At 37.8% G+C, this 15,729-nt stretch overlaps 1 protein-coding gene across 11 annotated transcripts in view; it reads right to left on the bottom strand.

Annotated features, from left to right (window-relative positions):
- The window catches only part of DACH1 (dachshund family transcription factor 1), a 455,938-nt gene that overhangs the window by 44,117 nt on the left and 396,092 nt on the right, over positions 1 to 15,729 (bottom strand). For all 11 annotated transcript variants that reach the window (XM_034758361.1, XM_034758364.1, XM_034758363.1 and 8 more), the window contains 2 exons: positions 12,772 to 12,923; positions 4,272 to 4,419 (listed from right to left, as the gene is read on the bottom strand). In XM_034758361.1, coding sequence (XP_034614252.1) covers positions 4,272 to 4,419; positions 12,772 to 12,923 — 300 coding nt within the window. The remainder of the gene's footprint in view (positions 1 to 4,271; positions 4,420 to 12,771; positions 12,924 to 15,729) is intronic.

The raw sequence follows: 15,729 nt of genomic DNA, 5'->3' as shown, positions 1-15,729 counted from the left end.
ATCTGAAGAAGTGAGGTTCTTACCCACGAAAGCTTATGCTCCCAATACTTCTGATAGTCTTAAAGGTGCCACAGGACCCTCTGTTGCTTTTTACAGATTCAGAGTAACACGGCTACCCCTCTGATTATTAATTCTTAATTATTATTATTACTATTATCTGTATTACTATTACTATAGTGCCTAGGAGCCCCCATCATGGAACAGGACTCCATTGTGCTAGACAGAACAAAACGATAGATTGCAAGCTCTTGGGGACAGAGACTAAGTATAAGACAAGAGACCACAGATGGTTACAGAGAAATGGGGCCCTCCCCTCATTTTTTTGGCTTTACTGTGTACCACCACTAAGTGCCAAATCCCATACATCATACAGAAATAGAATTTAAGGCCAGAATGGACCACCAGATCCTCTAGTCTGACCTCCTGCATATCACAAGCCACTAAAACCACCCAGCACCCACATATTAAACCCAACAACTGAAATTAGACAAAACATTGCAGCCCACAGGAGACTAAACTATTATGTGTCACAGGGAGTGAAAAGGAGGGACCAGCATGCACCAGTGCCTGAGGCTCCTGCAATAGCAGGGAAATGCTTAAGTGAGATATACCCAGATAATCGTGGCAAGTGACCCACACCCACACACTGCAGAAGGCGGCAAAAAACTCCCAAGGTCATGGTCAATCTGACCTGGGGGAAATTCCTTCCTGACCCCACATAAGTTAGACCCGGAGCATGTGAGCCAACCAGCCAACCAAGCACCTGAGAGGGAGAATGATCAATACCTTAGCTGTCCATATCCAATGTCTCATCTTCAACTGTAGCCATCTCTGATGCTTCAAAGGAAGGAGACCAAAAATACCCCCCCAGAATACACTTTGAGGTAAAAATCCCTTCCTGCCCCTTCCAGGTGACTGTTTGAAGCCCTGAAGCATGAGCTTTAGAAACATAAGATATAAACAGGAAGTGAGACCCTACCATCAAAAGCAACCCCATCCTACAAACGCACTTATAACATTTTTCCATTCTATCTTAAAACTAGTTATGTTGTTTGCCTCCACAACTCCTTTTGGAGGCTGTTCTAGAACCTCACCCTTCTGATGGTGAGAAACCTTCTTGTAAATTCTAGCCTGAATTTTTTCATGACCATCTTATACCCATTGGTTCTTGTACCAACACCATCCTTCAGCTTAGGTAGTTTTTCACTCTCCGATGTACTTCTAGAGAGCAATCATATCCCCTCACCCTTAGGCCCTGCTTCTTATACCAGGAAAAATAATGTCATTAGAGTGGTACAAAGTAGAAGAGTATGCAGTGCACAATGCTGACAATACAAGTCATTTTTTTCAGTACCTGGCACAAAATTGGGGACTATCATGTAGTTTTCCTCAGTGTCTAACTTGGAGAAATCACTTAACCCCTCTACTCTGTGTGAGTTTGCCTATCTGTAAAACAGGTATACTCTCTGTCTCGCAGAGGTATCACGAGTCATAGAACTGGCTAGTGTTTATAAAAAAATATTTGAGATCCACTAAAAAAAGTGATCTATATAGCATTAGTCGTGTAATTGTACTGAACTAATATGCTAGTCAATAGTCATAGCGAAGACTCTATGCACACTCATGATTATTATTAAGAGTTATTGCTTTCAATTATTTATTCTCCTCTTTTTAAAAGGGACATTCATGGTGTTATAGTTGCACCCTCTAGTGGAGAGAGGCATGAAATAAGATTACAGTGATAGTAATGGGATTCAGTTTAGTTCAAGGTATAAAACTACTGATTTTGAATCCAAATGTCCTTTGTTCAAGCTGCTGCACAGAGATTTCTTATTTTATCAGCTGCAATTAACAGAGGAGAAGAAAGAGCTGGGGGTATTGGTCCATAATAGGATGACTAGGTTCTGCCAATGTGATATAGCCATGAACAAGGCTAATGCAATCCTAGGATGCATCAGGCGAGGTGTTTCCAGTAGAGACAGGGAAGTATTCTTACCATTATACAAGTCACTGGTGAGACTTCATCTGGAACACTATGTGCATTTTTGGTCTCACATGTTTAAGGAAGATGAATTCAAATTGGAACAGGTGCAGAGAAGGGCTACTAGGATGATCAGAGGAAATGGAGAACATGCCTTATGAGAGGAGACTTAAGGAGCTTGTCTCACTTAGCCTGATCAAATGAAAGCTGAGGCAAGACTTGATTGCTCTCTATAAACACATCAGAGGGATAAACACCAGGGAGGGAGAGGAGTTATTTAAGTTAAGGGTCAATGTTGACACAAGAACAAATGGATATAAATTGGCCATCAATAAGTTTAAACTTGAAATTAGACAAAGGTTTCCCAACCATCGGAAGACCAAAGTTCTGAAACAGCCTTCCAAAGGGAGCACTGGGATAAAAAACCTAACTGACTTCAAGACTGAAGTTGGTAAGTTTATGGAAGGGATGGGAAAATGAGACAATGGCATACGGCCCATCCACGACTGCTATTAGCAAATAATACCAATCACTGGAGATGGGGGAGGACTCTGAGTTACTACATAAAATTCTTTCCCAGGTATCTGGCGGATAGGTTTTGCCTACAAGCTTGGAATCTAACTGATTGCCATATTTGATATCAGCAAGGAAGTTTCCTCCAGGTCAGGTTGGCAGAGACCCTGGAGATTTTTTGCCTTCCTCTGCAACCTGGGGGATCAGACACTTCTTGGTTTGAACTATAGTAAAGGGTGGATTCTCTTTAACTTGAAGTCTTTAAATCAAGATTTGAGGACTTCAGTAACTCAGCCAGGGCCTATGACAGGAGGCACTGGATGAGGTACTGTAGCCTGCAATGTGCAGGAGGTCAGAAAAGATTATCATGATGGTCCCTTCTTGCTTTAAAGTCTAGGGTTACGTCTCTATTGCAATAAAACACAAATGTCCGTCCATGCCATCTGACTGGGATTCACAGGGCTTGGGATATGGAGCTAAAAACTGCAGTGTAGACATCCGGGCTCAGGCTAGAGCCCTGGCTCTGGGACCATTAATTTGAATTAACTGGGTGCCCGACCTGGTAATGAACATAGTTTCTCAAAGCTAAATTTTATATCAAGCAACAAATCTATTCATTATCACTCTCATGCTTTTAATAATTAAATGAATGTTTTTAAACCTTAATTATATGTAGAAACAAAAGGGATTCAAGCAAAGAGCTGAAAACTGGGAGGGTCCTGAGTTCAAAGCCCACTGTGCAAAATCAGGCAAGTCACATAGCTTCCTCTATCAAATGAGGTAAAAAGAATGGCTTTTCTCAAAACAAGATATTGTATTAGAATTAAACTTTCTTGAATAAATAAATTATAAAGAGGTTATGTCTGCTTATAAAAAAAACCTCTGAGCATTTTGTCGTGGAAAGAATCACCCACGCACTGATTTTAGTTCACAGACTCAGAGCCTGAGGCCTTTATTGTAATATGTACCAAACGCGTTTGGGGTGCAGTTCAAAAACTGACACCCTGAGCACCGCTCTCAGGCAGGTTTTTATTTCATTAAACCACAAGCAAAGTACAAACAATACGTCATGAGTTAAGAAACTGGGGTTGGGGTCGGTCATGAGTTGAGAAACTGGGGTTGGGGTGAGACATGAGTCAGTCATGAGTTAAGAAACGGGGATTGGGCCGGCCGCCCTTTCCCCCCCCCCCCTTCCTCATTATTTTCCTAGAAGTGGTTGTTTATTTGGGTAGGGGGCGCTTGGCGGTTTTCCTCAGGGGTGGCCCTTGGCAGCAGTTTGGGTACATTTCTCGGCAAGGCACATGTTATTTTCCGGGGGTTTTCGATGAAGGGTTAAGTGGGGTTACCATGGGACGGTTAAAAAAGATCTATGATTGGTTAATTTGCAGGTAGCTGGAATTAGAAAATGTTGCAAATAGCTAGAACAGCAAGGATGATTAATTCTTTGCAAAAGCAATTTCTTAATGTAAGCAGATATTCTATTTTTCGAGCGATTTCATAAACTTGCGGTTATTATGTTGCTAAAGCAGTTTCTTGCTGTAGCTTTTAGCATTGTTCTGTGTTCCCCCCCTCCCCGCCCGGTCATTTCCCTTGACCGAGTTTGGCAGAGAACCGTGTGGTTCAGTCTTGCTCAGGCTTAAGGCCTGTGTTACTCTGTGTAAAGGCAATCAGCATAACAGATCTCTGTTAGAGGGTTTATTTCGGGGCCCACAGATTCAAAGCTCTGGCTATTAAAAAGAAGGCCCCCCGTTCTATTTCCCCACAGTTTGTAAAATACCTCTGTTCTTCTGTTCCACAGCCAGCTGTTTTTCAAGAGTTTCCCTCAGTTCTCGCTCCCTGAACAACTCCATCTTCAGCTCCGTCTTTTCCAGCTGGACCTGTTTCTCTTGAGCTCTGGCATTGTCTATGGCAACCTTTAATAGGCCCTGTTCAAAGATGAAGTTGAACATTGCAGAGTTTGGAAATGTAAAACAGTGCACATAATAAATTAACTTCTGTTGTATTTTCTTGATTAGATATAAGAGATTTTAAGTATAAAATAATCCTGCTGCCAGGTCACGGTTATGTGAGCGCACATAACAACCTAATAAGCCTTCCTATTATCAGCAGCACATTTTTACTGAAACACAGTCAAACAGGTGGGCAAGCTATATGTAAAAACACATGGGGCCAAATTTTCAAAGGCACTCAACACATCCTTTGTGTATACTTGATATAAGTTACAGAGCTAGATTTATTCTTCCCGAAGATTAAAATGCAACGGTGTCACCCCACAACAGTGAGGGGCACCATCCCCAAAGAGGAGGTTGCCTCAAAGTCCCCTTTGGGCTTTCTTCCAGAAAGTGGCTTCTTTAATTTCTGCAATGTCCTCCATATGAGCCTACCTGATGGGATGTAATAAAGCAGCACATCACCGAGATACCCTGCTCATTACTGTTATTATTAATAATAATGATATGTATTTAAATAGCCTCAGAGGTCCCAGCTGAGATCAGGTCCTGACTGTGCTAGGCATTCTACAGACACACACTGAGAGATAGTACCGGTCCCAAAGAGCCAGCTCCCTGGTCAGGCAAAGGACAAACTGCAAGCTTGTTCCACTAGCTTTCCCATTGTCAGAGTCTAACAAGACCTCCTTCAAATCCCTCTTTTAAACCCATTTTAACAGTCCATCCCATTTTCTTCTCAATGCTCCTCATACCCACTCTTACCTAAACTGTTGTCTCATATCTTGTCTAATTCAGGGCCTAATCCCTTATGGTATTATCACACAACTCTACTGAAGTCTGTAAGAGTTGAGAGAGCTCAGCACTTAATGGGAGGTCCTCCAATTGTAAAGTTCTCATGGCAGGGAACATGATGCACTTTATAGGCATGTATGTTATTTGTTATTGTAATAGTCCTCTTGAAAAGAAGTTAAAAATGGTAAAAAATAATCTACAAGATAATTATGATTCTACTGTTAATTTTGGAAGCTACCAAACAAAACTCTATCGGACTAAATATAAAATTACATAGACATGTTCAAAATTAAATACAGTTTAAAACAAAACAAAACAAACACAAATAAATAAATGGAAATAGTAATAATAGACCCCTTCCAGAGTCTTATTTTTAATTTTTTAACATATATCTGGAATTTTTTCCCAATTTTTTAAAACAAGAAATAATTTTTCCTTCAGACAACCCAAACAGTTTTCACATGAAAGATACTTCTGAACCAACGAGAAATTCAAATGAGGCAGTAAACAAGAGGTTTTGTGGTTTTTTAAATCAATGTTCTCCTCTTACTTCAGCAAACAGTTGAAATCTAGAATATTCTCAACTCCTCCCATTTATCTCCGCCCAGAACATGCAAATCACCCAAATCACTCATAACCCCAAATCAGGTGAAATTATACAAAAAGTTTCCCCTTGATGCAAAATAGACAAAGAATTTCTAAGGTGCAGACAACCCTCTCCCTCACTGTGACAATTCATCTTGTTTAACAATAAAATCTAGCAGCTAAGGCAACTGCCATCTTTACTCAATTCAGCAACATTCATGTACATGTTTCTTCTTCATCAGGAACAAACAATTAGTATCAAATGAAAGAGATCATTACATCAAGTGCCCTTTTAGATCACCCCAATTAAAACTTTAGTTTAGCTGTATTTTAATTCTAAGAAACCAAATTCTAATTTTCTGCTCTGATTGCTCTTGTTGACTTATCTTTGAAAGATGTACTGTCAGTGCAAAGCCTAGAGATTATTTAGCAAGATGCCAATGTTGGCACCACTTAATGTGTTGATTGGTTGTATTATCAGTAGCAGTTTAAAATAAATTACTATTACACTATCATTGTCCTTGGCTGACAAAACACAATATTTTGGTGTTCTTTAAATATGAAACAATCATTATGAATAAACATGTAGAATAATGCTAAATTGTAACGCTGATGTGTGTAATTTTATATTAAGAACCTATGCAAAATATGAAGCTGCTAAGAGCATATTACATTTCCACTGAATTTCTGCATCACACCTCTCCTAAACCCTTTTTGGTTTTTTTTTTACACTTGCTGCTAATGTATCTAATGGCAATACATTACTTATTGCTGCTGATTATGTCTGAAAAATATTAGCTTTTTTTGGAGCCAAGACCCACTAGGGACTACTTATAAGCTATACAAAATTAAGTTCCATTTTTAGAAGTTAAATTAGTGCACATCAGTAGGCGTCCAATGTGAACAAAAATCTGCACTGGAGCCAAACTGATGCATATGCAAAAGTGCTGTTGCTGCCAATGACAGTTTTAATGCAAAAATACTGGAAACATTCAATATCTGCCTTTATTCAATGCAACCGGGGGCTGGGAAAGGCAACTAATCAGTACAATATCTAAAAATCATTAGAACACCTTGGAGCCAACAACTGTAATAGTAATTTCAGAGTTGTGTGAAATCCTGCAAATTTTCCCCGTGGTTCATTTGCAAAAGACTACACAAAATAAAATATGTCCACCTTGGATTTGCTATGGGTAATCCTCTAGTCTGACAATATATCAATTTGATGCCAATTATAATGTGAAATACAGTGCAACACAAGACATGAATTAAAAGAAAATATTTTTCATTAAGGAAGGCCAGTTATTATGGAGGTTGGATAATGATAATTGTAGCGGACAAGCTGAGGTCACATATTTGTTTTTAATACAGTATGAATGTAGTGAGGATAAACTGGAGCAAGACTTCTAACAGAGTATAATTCTTCCCCTTTAGGCCACTGTTAATACATTTTCTAACTTTAATGTAAAAATACTAAGTGTTCACAAAGAATTGCTTTTTCTCCCTGGTGCTTTATAAGCCACCACTATTTGGTTTAATTTTTTAAAAATATTTCCCAGTGATAAATTCTTCAAGAAAAATGCTCCAGCAAAAATTATTAGTTTAGGTTTCTTTCCTTTTCTAACTAATATGATACTATCGGACAACTGAGTACATGATCTTGCAAGGACAGGCTACGGTTCCCATCATATATATTGATCATAGTCTTAACCCATAAGGCCAAAATCATCCATTATTGTTTTTCAGAAAGCACTAATATTGTGTTATCAATTCTGAAGCTGGCATAAACAAAAAATATATTACTTTTAGTACTTATATTACCTTTTAGTAGAAACTGAAAGGTATGCAGAAGCTCTTCGTATCTATTCTCAGATCTGCTATGTTTTTTATGTAACATATCTTTCTTAGGATTAAATATGAAACAATTACACAAGAACACAATTAAGACAACCCTCTAAATGATGGAAAATATAGTTGGAGCGTATACTCCATTCTTAACTTGTGGCATTGAGAATAGAGATGTGTGAGCACCTGAGGCTTTATACTGACACACGTGATTGCAGCAGAGGCTGGGTGAAGACAGTGAACAATTTATTGAAAGAACTTTGCTTCTTTTTTTCAGTCTGCAAATTATCCACGAACAGACCTTGATTTTTACATGTTTGTGCATTATTAAATATTATCCGATGAATGATTTACAAAATATATGTTTGCCTTTGGATTGCTTGCTAACTATTCAACATGACTAATGCTTTGGGTATTGACTATTTGTAATTCACTATTTGCTCTTTTGATTTGTAACCTAAATCACATGACATTGTTTCTGTGCTCTTTCAATAGATGATACCCAAAAGAGCTTTCTTTGAATAACTCCAGGATGAATACATTGGCAAATGCATATTCGCACAAGTATATGTGACTTTCCCTTTCCATTAATATTCTTGGGAAGAAAATTTCACTCTTTTGAATTTTGCACAAAGCAAATAAAAAGGGCTGCAAAAACTGCTGAAGCAAAGCTGTGGCTTTTGTTTGATGTAATGCTTGCAAATATTTTTCTGCAGTATTCACTCATATTTATTTGCAGTGCAGAAAACTTCCAGGTTTATAGTTAGTCTTTTATTTTGTTTTCATAACTGAGTTTAATCTTCTCGTATATTTCTATTTTAATTGTATCAAGAGAATATTTAAAAGCCATTTTGTTCTTCTTTAAAATGGATTCTAAACAAGAGTGCTACTGTATGCTACAGTTACAATCGAAAGTACTAAATATGGGGTGCAGAATCAGACCCTAAAGCTCAAAATAATATTACTATTCCTGAAGATTATTACAATATTGTAATACATCATTGCTGTGCGGCCACATCATTTAATTTAACTTTCAAAACATAGTTTCTAGTACTTTTGGTTGTGAAAGTATCTGTTTGAATGTGAACTGATGAAGAGCTGTCTTCCTATTTCTATACACCAAGACAAAAACATTAGCTATGACAGAGGAGTGACTTCCCCATTCTTTACAATGTGATGGTTAATCTGGCACCCAATTAGAAATTTAAACATCAGCATTAATTTTACTGAGTATAATATCAGCAGAAGCATCATGATCCTATGCTTTAGCTGGTGTGTTTGATTCATTTGAAAAGATGTACATCAGAAGAGTGAGGTTACACATTTAAAGATCAAAATAATGTAATGTTTGTTCTATGTAATACTTTTGGATAAATCCTCATCCCTTCGACTGGCCCCTTTGCATGGCTTCTGAAGGAAAGCTGCCCACAGTAGGCATCTGAGGATTCCCTGGTGTAGGAGATATGGTGGAGGGGTAGGGGTATGTCTGTGATCCCTGCATGTGTAACAATAAAAGATTCATTGAGGGCTAGGATAGAATCGTGGTGCCTCTGAATTATGATTCCAGGATTAAGGGAGTACAGAAGTGAGCTAAATCATATTATCCCACCCCCTTCCTCGATCCTGCAACAAATGTTGCTTAGCTGCACCCAATGATTTTTCCCATGTATTCATTTATTGTTGATGGTCCTTAACATTGGAATTGGAGAGGGAGGACAAGAGGAAAGATCATTGAGGGATCCCTCTACGAATAGAAACATGGAAAACAAAATGAAAAAGTATCAGAGGGGTAGACGTGTTAGTCTGCATCCACTAAAACAACGAGGAGTCCAGTGGCATCTTAAGGACTAACAAATTTATTTGGGCATAAGCTTTCCTGGGTAAAAAAACAAACTTATGTCCAAATAAATCTGTTAGTCTTTAAGGTGCCACCGGACTCCTTGTTAAAATGAAAAAGTAAGATCTCTGAGCTATAGGGTGAAGACATATGTATATGACATATATGATGGCCTGGTATCAACGGTTTCATTTGCATGAGTTTGTGATGGCTGCATTACTCACAAGTGGGGAAACAATAAGAAAATTATGTAGAAGGGATTATGTTTTCCTATGTCTTTGTACAGTGCTTAGAACAATGGAGCATGTTATTGTTTATTTTATTATTGTTATAGCTATTAATTGTTTGCATTACAGCAGTAACTCTTCAGAACTGAACCCTTTTGTTCTAGGTGCTGCACAAACATGCAAGTAATTTATAAGAAGACAACACTAAGAAAAATGTAACTTTTTTGTTAATTACTCCACAATGCTGCAAATAATTAAACATTTTATTTGTTTCTGTAAGTATTTTGCTGGAACTAAAAACAAAAAAAACAAGATTAAAAATAAAGCTGCAGATTTAGAGAAACAGGAAAAAACAAGTCGGCAAACTTCAGTGGCTGCTCTGATGAGTAGGCCTGCCTTGCATTAATTTAAAATTATCGGCCAGTAGAGCTGCACTAATTTACATCAGCTCAGGGTCTGGCCTGTTTCTTTAAGTGTAATAGAGAAGACCTGGGTTCAGTTCCCTAGTCTCTAAACCCTTGTCTACAATACAATAATCACTGGGAAATTATTTTTAAATATGTTTTCAGCTAGCATATTTTCCACCACAGTGTAGCCAGGGATTAATCCTGAAGAAAATGAGAGGGTGCCTCTGCCAGTGGGGTGAGTCAGAGAACTGATCAAATCCAAAAGAAGTCATGTCCAGCCTTCTTAGGGTAATAGGCTGCTTGACATTATGTGGGGATTGGAGGTAAAAAGTAGGGTCCCAGAATCGAAAAATACATGAACAAAAGTTTGGATTTTTTGCATTGTGGGGTTTTTGTACCAGTCTACCATGGGTAACAACAACAACAACAACAAGTGAAATAATCTGAATTCTGCATTAAAAAAAAAAAAAAATCTGAATGTAGTCTCAGAAAATTAATCCCTGGTCATATATCATACAGTAGTACAACACTCTCATATTCAATCACAAGATTAGTTAACCTGTTGATACTAAATGTTTTACTCATTAGTTTGCTGTCTAAAGACATCAAGCACACACATTTATTAAAAAAGTTACTAAAAACTTTACTATACATCAGTGCTCAGCTCGAATATTTATCCTCTGTATTTATTTGCTGCCTATTTTTGTGTCTTAGTGTGAAACAAAAGAAGGGCATTCTTTTCATTCTTTGCAACTTTGTTAGAGATATTTACCTTGTATTATAGAAATATATTTTTTTCTGTTTTATAAAGCGTAGGAGGCTCCAAAGTCAAAAATACCATGTTTCACATAACTGCACACTCAAATCATTCATGTGCAAATAATAATACTTAGCTCTTATATAACAACACTTTTTATTCATAGATCTCAAGGCTCTTCTCAAAGGAGGAGGGTAAGTATCATCATTCCCACATTACAGATTGGGAAACTGAGGCACAATAGAGGTCATATGACAGCTCAGTGATAGACCCAGAAGTAGAATCCAGATTTCCTGACTTCTAGACCTGGACCCAGTCTTCTGGACTATGCTGCTTCTTAAATGCATTTTAACCAACATCCTCTCCTCAATACAACATCTGTGGATTACAGGGAAAGAAGTCATCCTCCCCCACACACCGTGGACTGGCAATGGAGTTGCTCCATAGACACTATTCCAGTGTAAAGATAGAAGTAGTTTCTGCTATGCATATGCAGGGGAAAGGACTGGAGGAGACACATAGCAGTGTATACTCTGGCAGAGATACTGCCTGGTTTTTGCCCTTATGTATTTCTACTGACCAACTGTGTGTTGATGCACAATGACGGGGCTGGCCATAAACTGGATTTCCTGCCTCTTGGGCCTTCCCATGAATGTGGGCAGGATTAGCCCCTTTTTGTCAAAGACCCCTGCTTCCACTTTTTCATGTCTAGCCATGTCTGTGTGTATATTTATACAGCTATATACCTGCATTACAGATGCAAGGTTTAGCTGCAGATCTCAATTCCCTTGGGGAGTTCAGATATAGAGTTTTAGTCTGATCATCTGCCACTCCCCTAGGTTTTACTAGTATAGTAGAAACTTATTACTGAGATGACATAATAAATTAATAGATTTCCTACATTTCAAAAGGCAAGCCAAAGCCTGAAGTCCCATTAACTTCAGTGAGACTAGTTACAGAAGTAGCATTGCTATAGACTTTGGCGATTAAAATACAGTTAATTTCCTCTGTATTTGCAGTGGATGGTGCATTAGTACAAGAAACGTGATGAAAGATTATATGTGGAGGTTTGGGGCTGTGCATACAAAGTACAGCTCGAATGAGCGTGCTAAGGCTGTACTTTCCTGCACTGCCATTTTGCTGCTGCATGTGATGCATATCCATGTGGCTGCAAAAATTCCATCTGTTGACCACATGATCACTGCACGTGTGGGCAAAAACAAAACAAAAAACTTCTCTCATCTCAAACACTCCTTGGCTCCATGCTATATGCTAGTGTAAATCTTGAATAATGTTAGAATCAGACTATACTGTACACACAATAGGCATCCTGACTACTGCATAGGAAATCTGCAAAAAATTTAGTAATGCCCTTTGAAGTCTATTCTTTGAAGATAATACATTAATGGAAATGAGCTTATTTGTAAAAAAAAAAGATTTTTGTGAATACCTTTTATATTAGACATATTTTAAATAGCTTAACATGTCATTTCTATCTTGACACTCCAGCAGTTTAAAGTAAATATTTATTAAAGAAGTTTTTGTCTATTTAGTAAAAGAGATAAACTTAAACAGTAAAATAGATCTCATTAGCCTGTAAAAAACCCGGCATTTAAGATGAATAACTTTAAAAATACCAATGTCACTTTCATCTAAGTCTCTGCTGTGGTTTCATATACAATCTGTATTTTCATGTACTGTATCTGACAGTTTCTAAGATCATTTGACTGTTGTGGTTCCTTTAAAACCTAAATTAATACAAAGTTTCAGTAAATTAGTTGATTCAAATAATCTTAAGAACTGATTACGCTAAAATGGCTGTATTAATTTAGACAAATCTGTTTCCATCCCCATAAGCTGATCTATAGACAGGCCTACCTGGATGTTAGTCAGGAGGGTCTCTATGGAGGACAATCCATCAGGGAATAGAAAAGGAGATGGAAAACCTGGAGGTAGTGGTTGCCCATGCCCAGTTAGAGAAAGTTTGTCAAGGCTGTCTCTTGCGGTTGGTGTGGAGAGCGGGGTCTCATCTGTATGTGATTGAAACAAAAATATAGAACAAGTTACGCTTGTCTGTTTTTATTAGACCTCAGTAATGGCTTCCCTAGTGGTTTCCAGAACATTTATTGCAAATTGGTTCCTGCTATCAGGAGAAAATGCTTTCTGCTGAATTTTCTTTAATGAAAAAGCTGTGGAGATACAACAAGATAACATTAATGAGTAACTTTATAAGCCTTTTAAATGCAGTCTCTAATGAGACTGAGTTTACAGTGCCATAGAATCTTTTTAAAACAAATATTATCTCACATATACTTATGATAATATATTCAGTCTGACTTTATAGGGACCTTCCAAATTATCTCATTTTAGTTTGTGTTCTATTTGGATTGACAATAGAATATTTTCAAGCATGACATATATTGTGTATACGAGTAGCGTTTGAATACAGGCAGCCTACCCATACAGTTAACTCTTCTTACTCATGACAGATTCATATGTGACTTTAAAGATCCTGCAAAACAGGGCAAAACTACAATCATTCATGCATTTTTAAAAAGGAAAGTACACGTGATTCCTACAATTCAAACTTACTCTAAACAATAACTGAAATTAACAGTATGGTTACAATCATTTTTTTAAACATGGACATCTTTTAACAATTAGTGCTGGATTCTCAATAGAATCTTTGTAATAATAAGAACTGATTATTTGTGACATCACAATGGGAAAAAGGGCCACAGCTAGAATACTTTTACGGTTAACATTTTTCTGATAATCTGTGAGTCGATAAAACAGGAACAGATGCAAAACAATATTTAACAGGCACTTTAATAGTCAAATATTCTTTCACAATTTGAAATTTTAATATTCTACTGTTGATACGTTACAGATATTGAGCCCATTTTATTACAACAAGCATTTATCTTGCCCCTCTAGGAGAAAAAAATCTGTCCATATAAATTATACTTACTAAGGGCTTGATTATACCCTATTGAAAATCCTCATACAAATTAACCTAAACATATTGATGAATTTCTATACCAGTGGTGAGCAACCTGTGGCCCACTTTCCACAGCTCCCATTGGCTGGGAACGGTGAACTCCAGCCACTGGGAGCAGCGGGCGGCCATGCCTGCATAAACATTGTCTTGCAGCCTGCCAGTGGATTACCCTAATAGGCCACGTGTGGCCTATGGGCCGCAGGTTGCCCATCACTGCTCTATACTATATAAAGGCAAAGGAACTTACTCCTGATACTGACCTTTTGCAGATCTTTGCATAATAATCTGACTGTGGAAGGGTTTGTCAGATCTGCCCTTCTTCATATAAAGATAAATATAAGTGCATTTTTCCTTGTGTTGTACTTAATTTTAGTTTCAAGACAGCAGAGTCATTTTTTCACCACTAAACATATACTAGCATATGCATTGGAAATTGCATTGCATAAAGTTCTGGTACTCATTATGTCTATAATGATTTGGTGAAGAAGTGGGGACTTTATTTTCTTATGTACACATAACGAAGAACTAAATGGTAATATTACAATAGAAAGGCTGTACTGGCCTTGGGGCAAACCAACAAAGAAAGTAAAAATTTGTTCCTGGGTTTCTCCCTTGCTCCAGAAGAAAATAATCCGTTATCAGGTGCAGATTTCTTTCTACCTCCCTACCAGTTCAAGTGTGCCAGCCAGTACTTTGAGGGGGTAGACACAAGGTTTTACCCATTGCATGCCACCGCATACTCTCTCCTGCCTACCCATGCAGAGTAGGGATTAGTGGTCATATGGAGATTGCTCTCCCTGCTGTGCATGACTCGTAATGGAAGCAACCTACACATGGGAGTAAGAGGGAGCCTTATGCCTTCACTCCCTGTGCAAATGCAGGGAGCAAATGATATCTTCCCTTTACGGCATCATCCTACAGCCTGCACAATGTGATTGTGTATGACATACTGGTGATGGCCAAAAGGAAAGCTTTCAACAGTTTAGAGTCACACAAGATTTTGCAACTGATCAATATTTCTACGTGTTTTCCAACCACGTCACAGACAGGTATGAAAAGCTAGTTGCAGATTTTTGAATCGTTAACCATACAACTCCTATAGAACTAAAGTAGGCTCTGTAGCAGGTGCTCTGTGGATGTATGCTTCCCCTCTCCTCCCTTCTTTCTTCTCCCTCCACCATCCCATGCTACTTGGTGGGAACTGCGTTGAGGGCTTGGCCCTAAATCTGGAAAATTTCTATTGCCCACCACCTTTACTATATTCTAGAAATAGTCACCCACTTCATTAGAAAAAGTAAACTAGATATTGAAACTGAATACAATGCTGTAAGAATTTATGGAGCAGTGACCACACACAGGTCAGTTTTTCTCCACAGATTCTTTCCGGTTATGAACAATTATTACAGCATATTTGTTCCAAATTCCTGTCTGAATAGATAATTTAATTTGATAATGTAAAAAAAAAATCAAAAAGTGTCTATACAATATATTGATAAAGGCTAATCAAAGTCTCATACAAGCACAAGTTTTCAGACCCACTTATTTCTTATTTGTATTGCTGAAGAAATTCTTTTTCAGTTGCAAACTTGGGCGTTGCCCAATCAATATTACAGTGCAAAAATAATTTACAAAACTCTCAGAATTTGTTTAATCCTAATTTAAAATGTGTATTATTTATATATAATTTTCTTATTTTTGAATCAGTTCATTCTGTTTTAAGGGTAAAATGTGGCTCATCTGAGCAGTCCCACCGAGGTCACTGGGACTACCTGCATTATATGCCAAGCAAGGTCTGGCCCTAACTATTCCTGCTCCTCCCCAAAACTGTGCAGCAC

Source organism: Trachemys scripta, chromosome 1 (genome assembly GCF_013100865.1).
Source record: "Trachemys scripta elegans isolate TJP31775 chromosome 1, CAS_Tse_1.0, whole genome shotgun sequence".
Lineage (NCBI taxonomy): Eukaryota > Metazoa > Chordata > Testudines > Emydidae > Trachemys > Trachemys scripta.
Note: the sequence above shows the minus strand (reverse complement) of the source record. Positions and strands in the feature narration are given on the sequence as shown.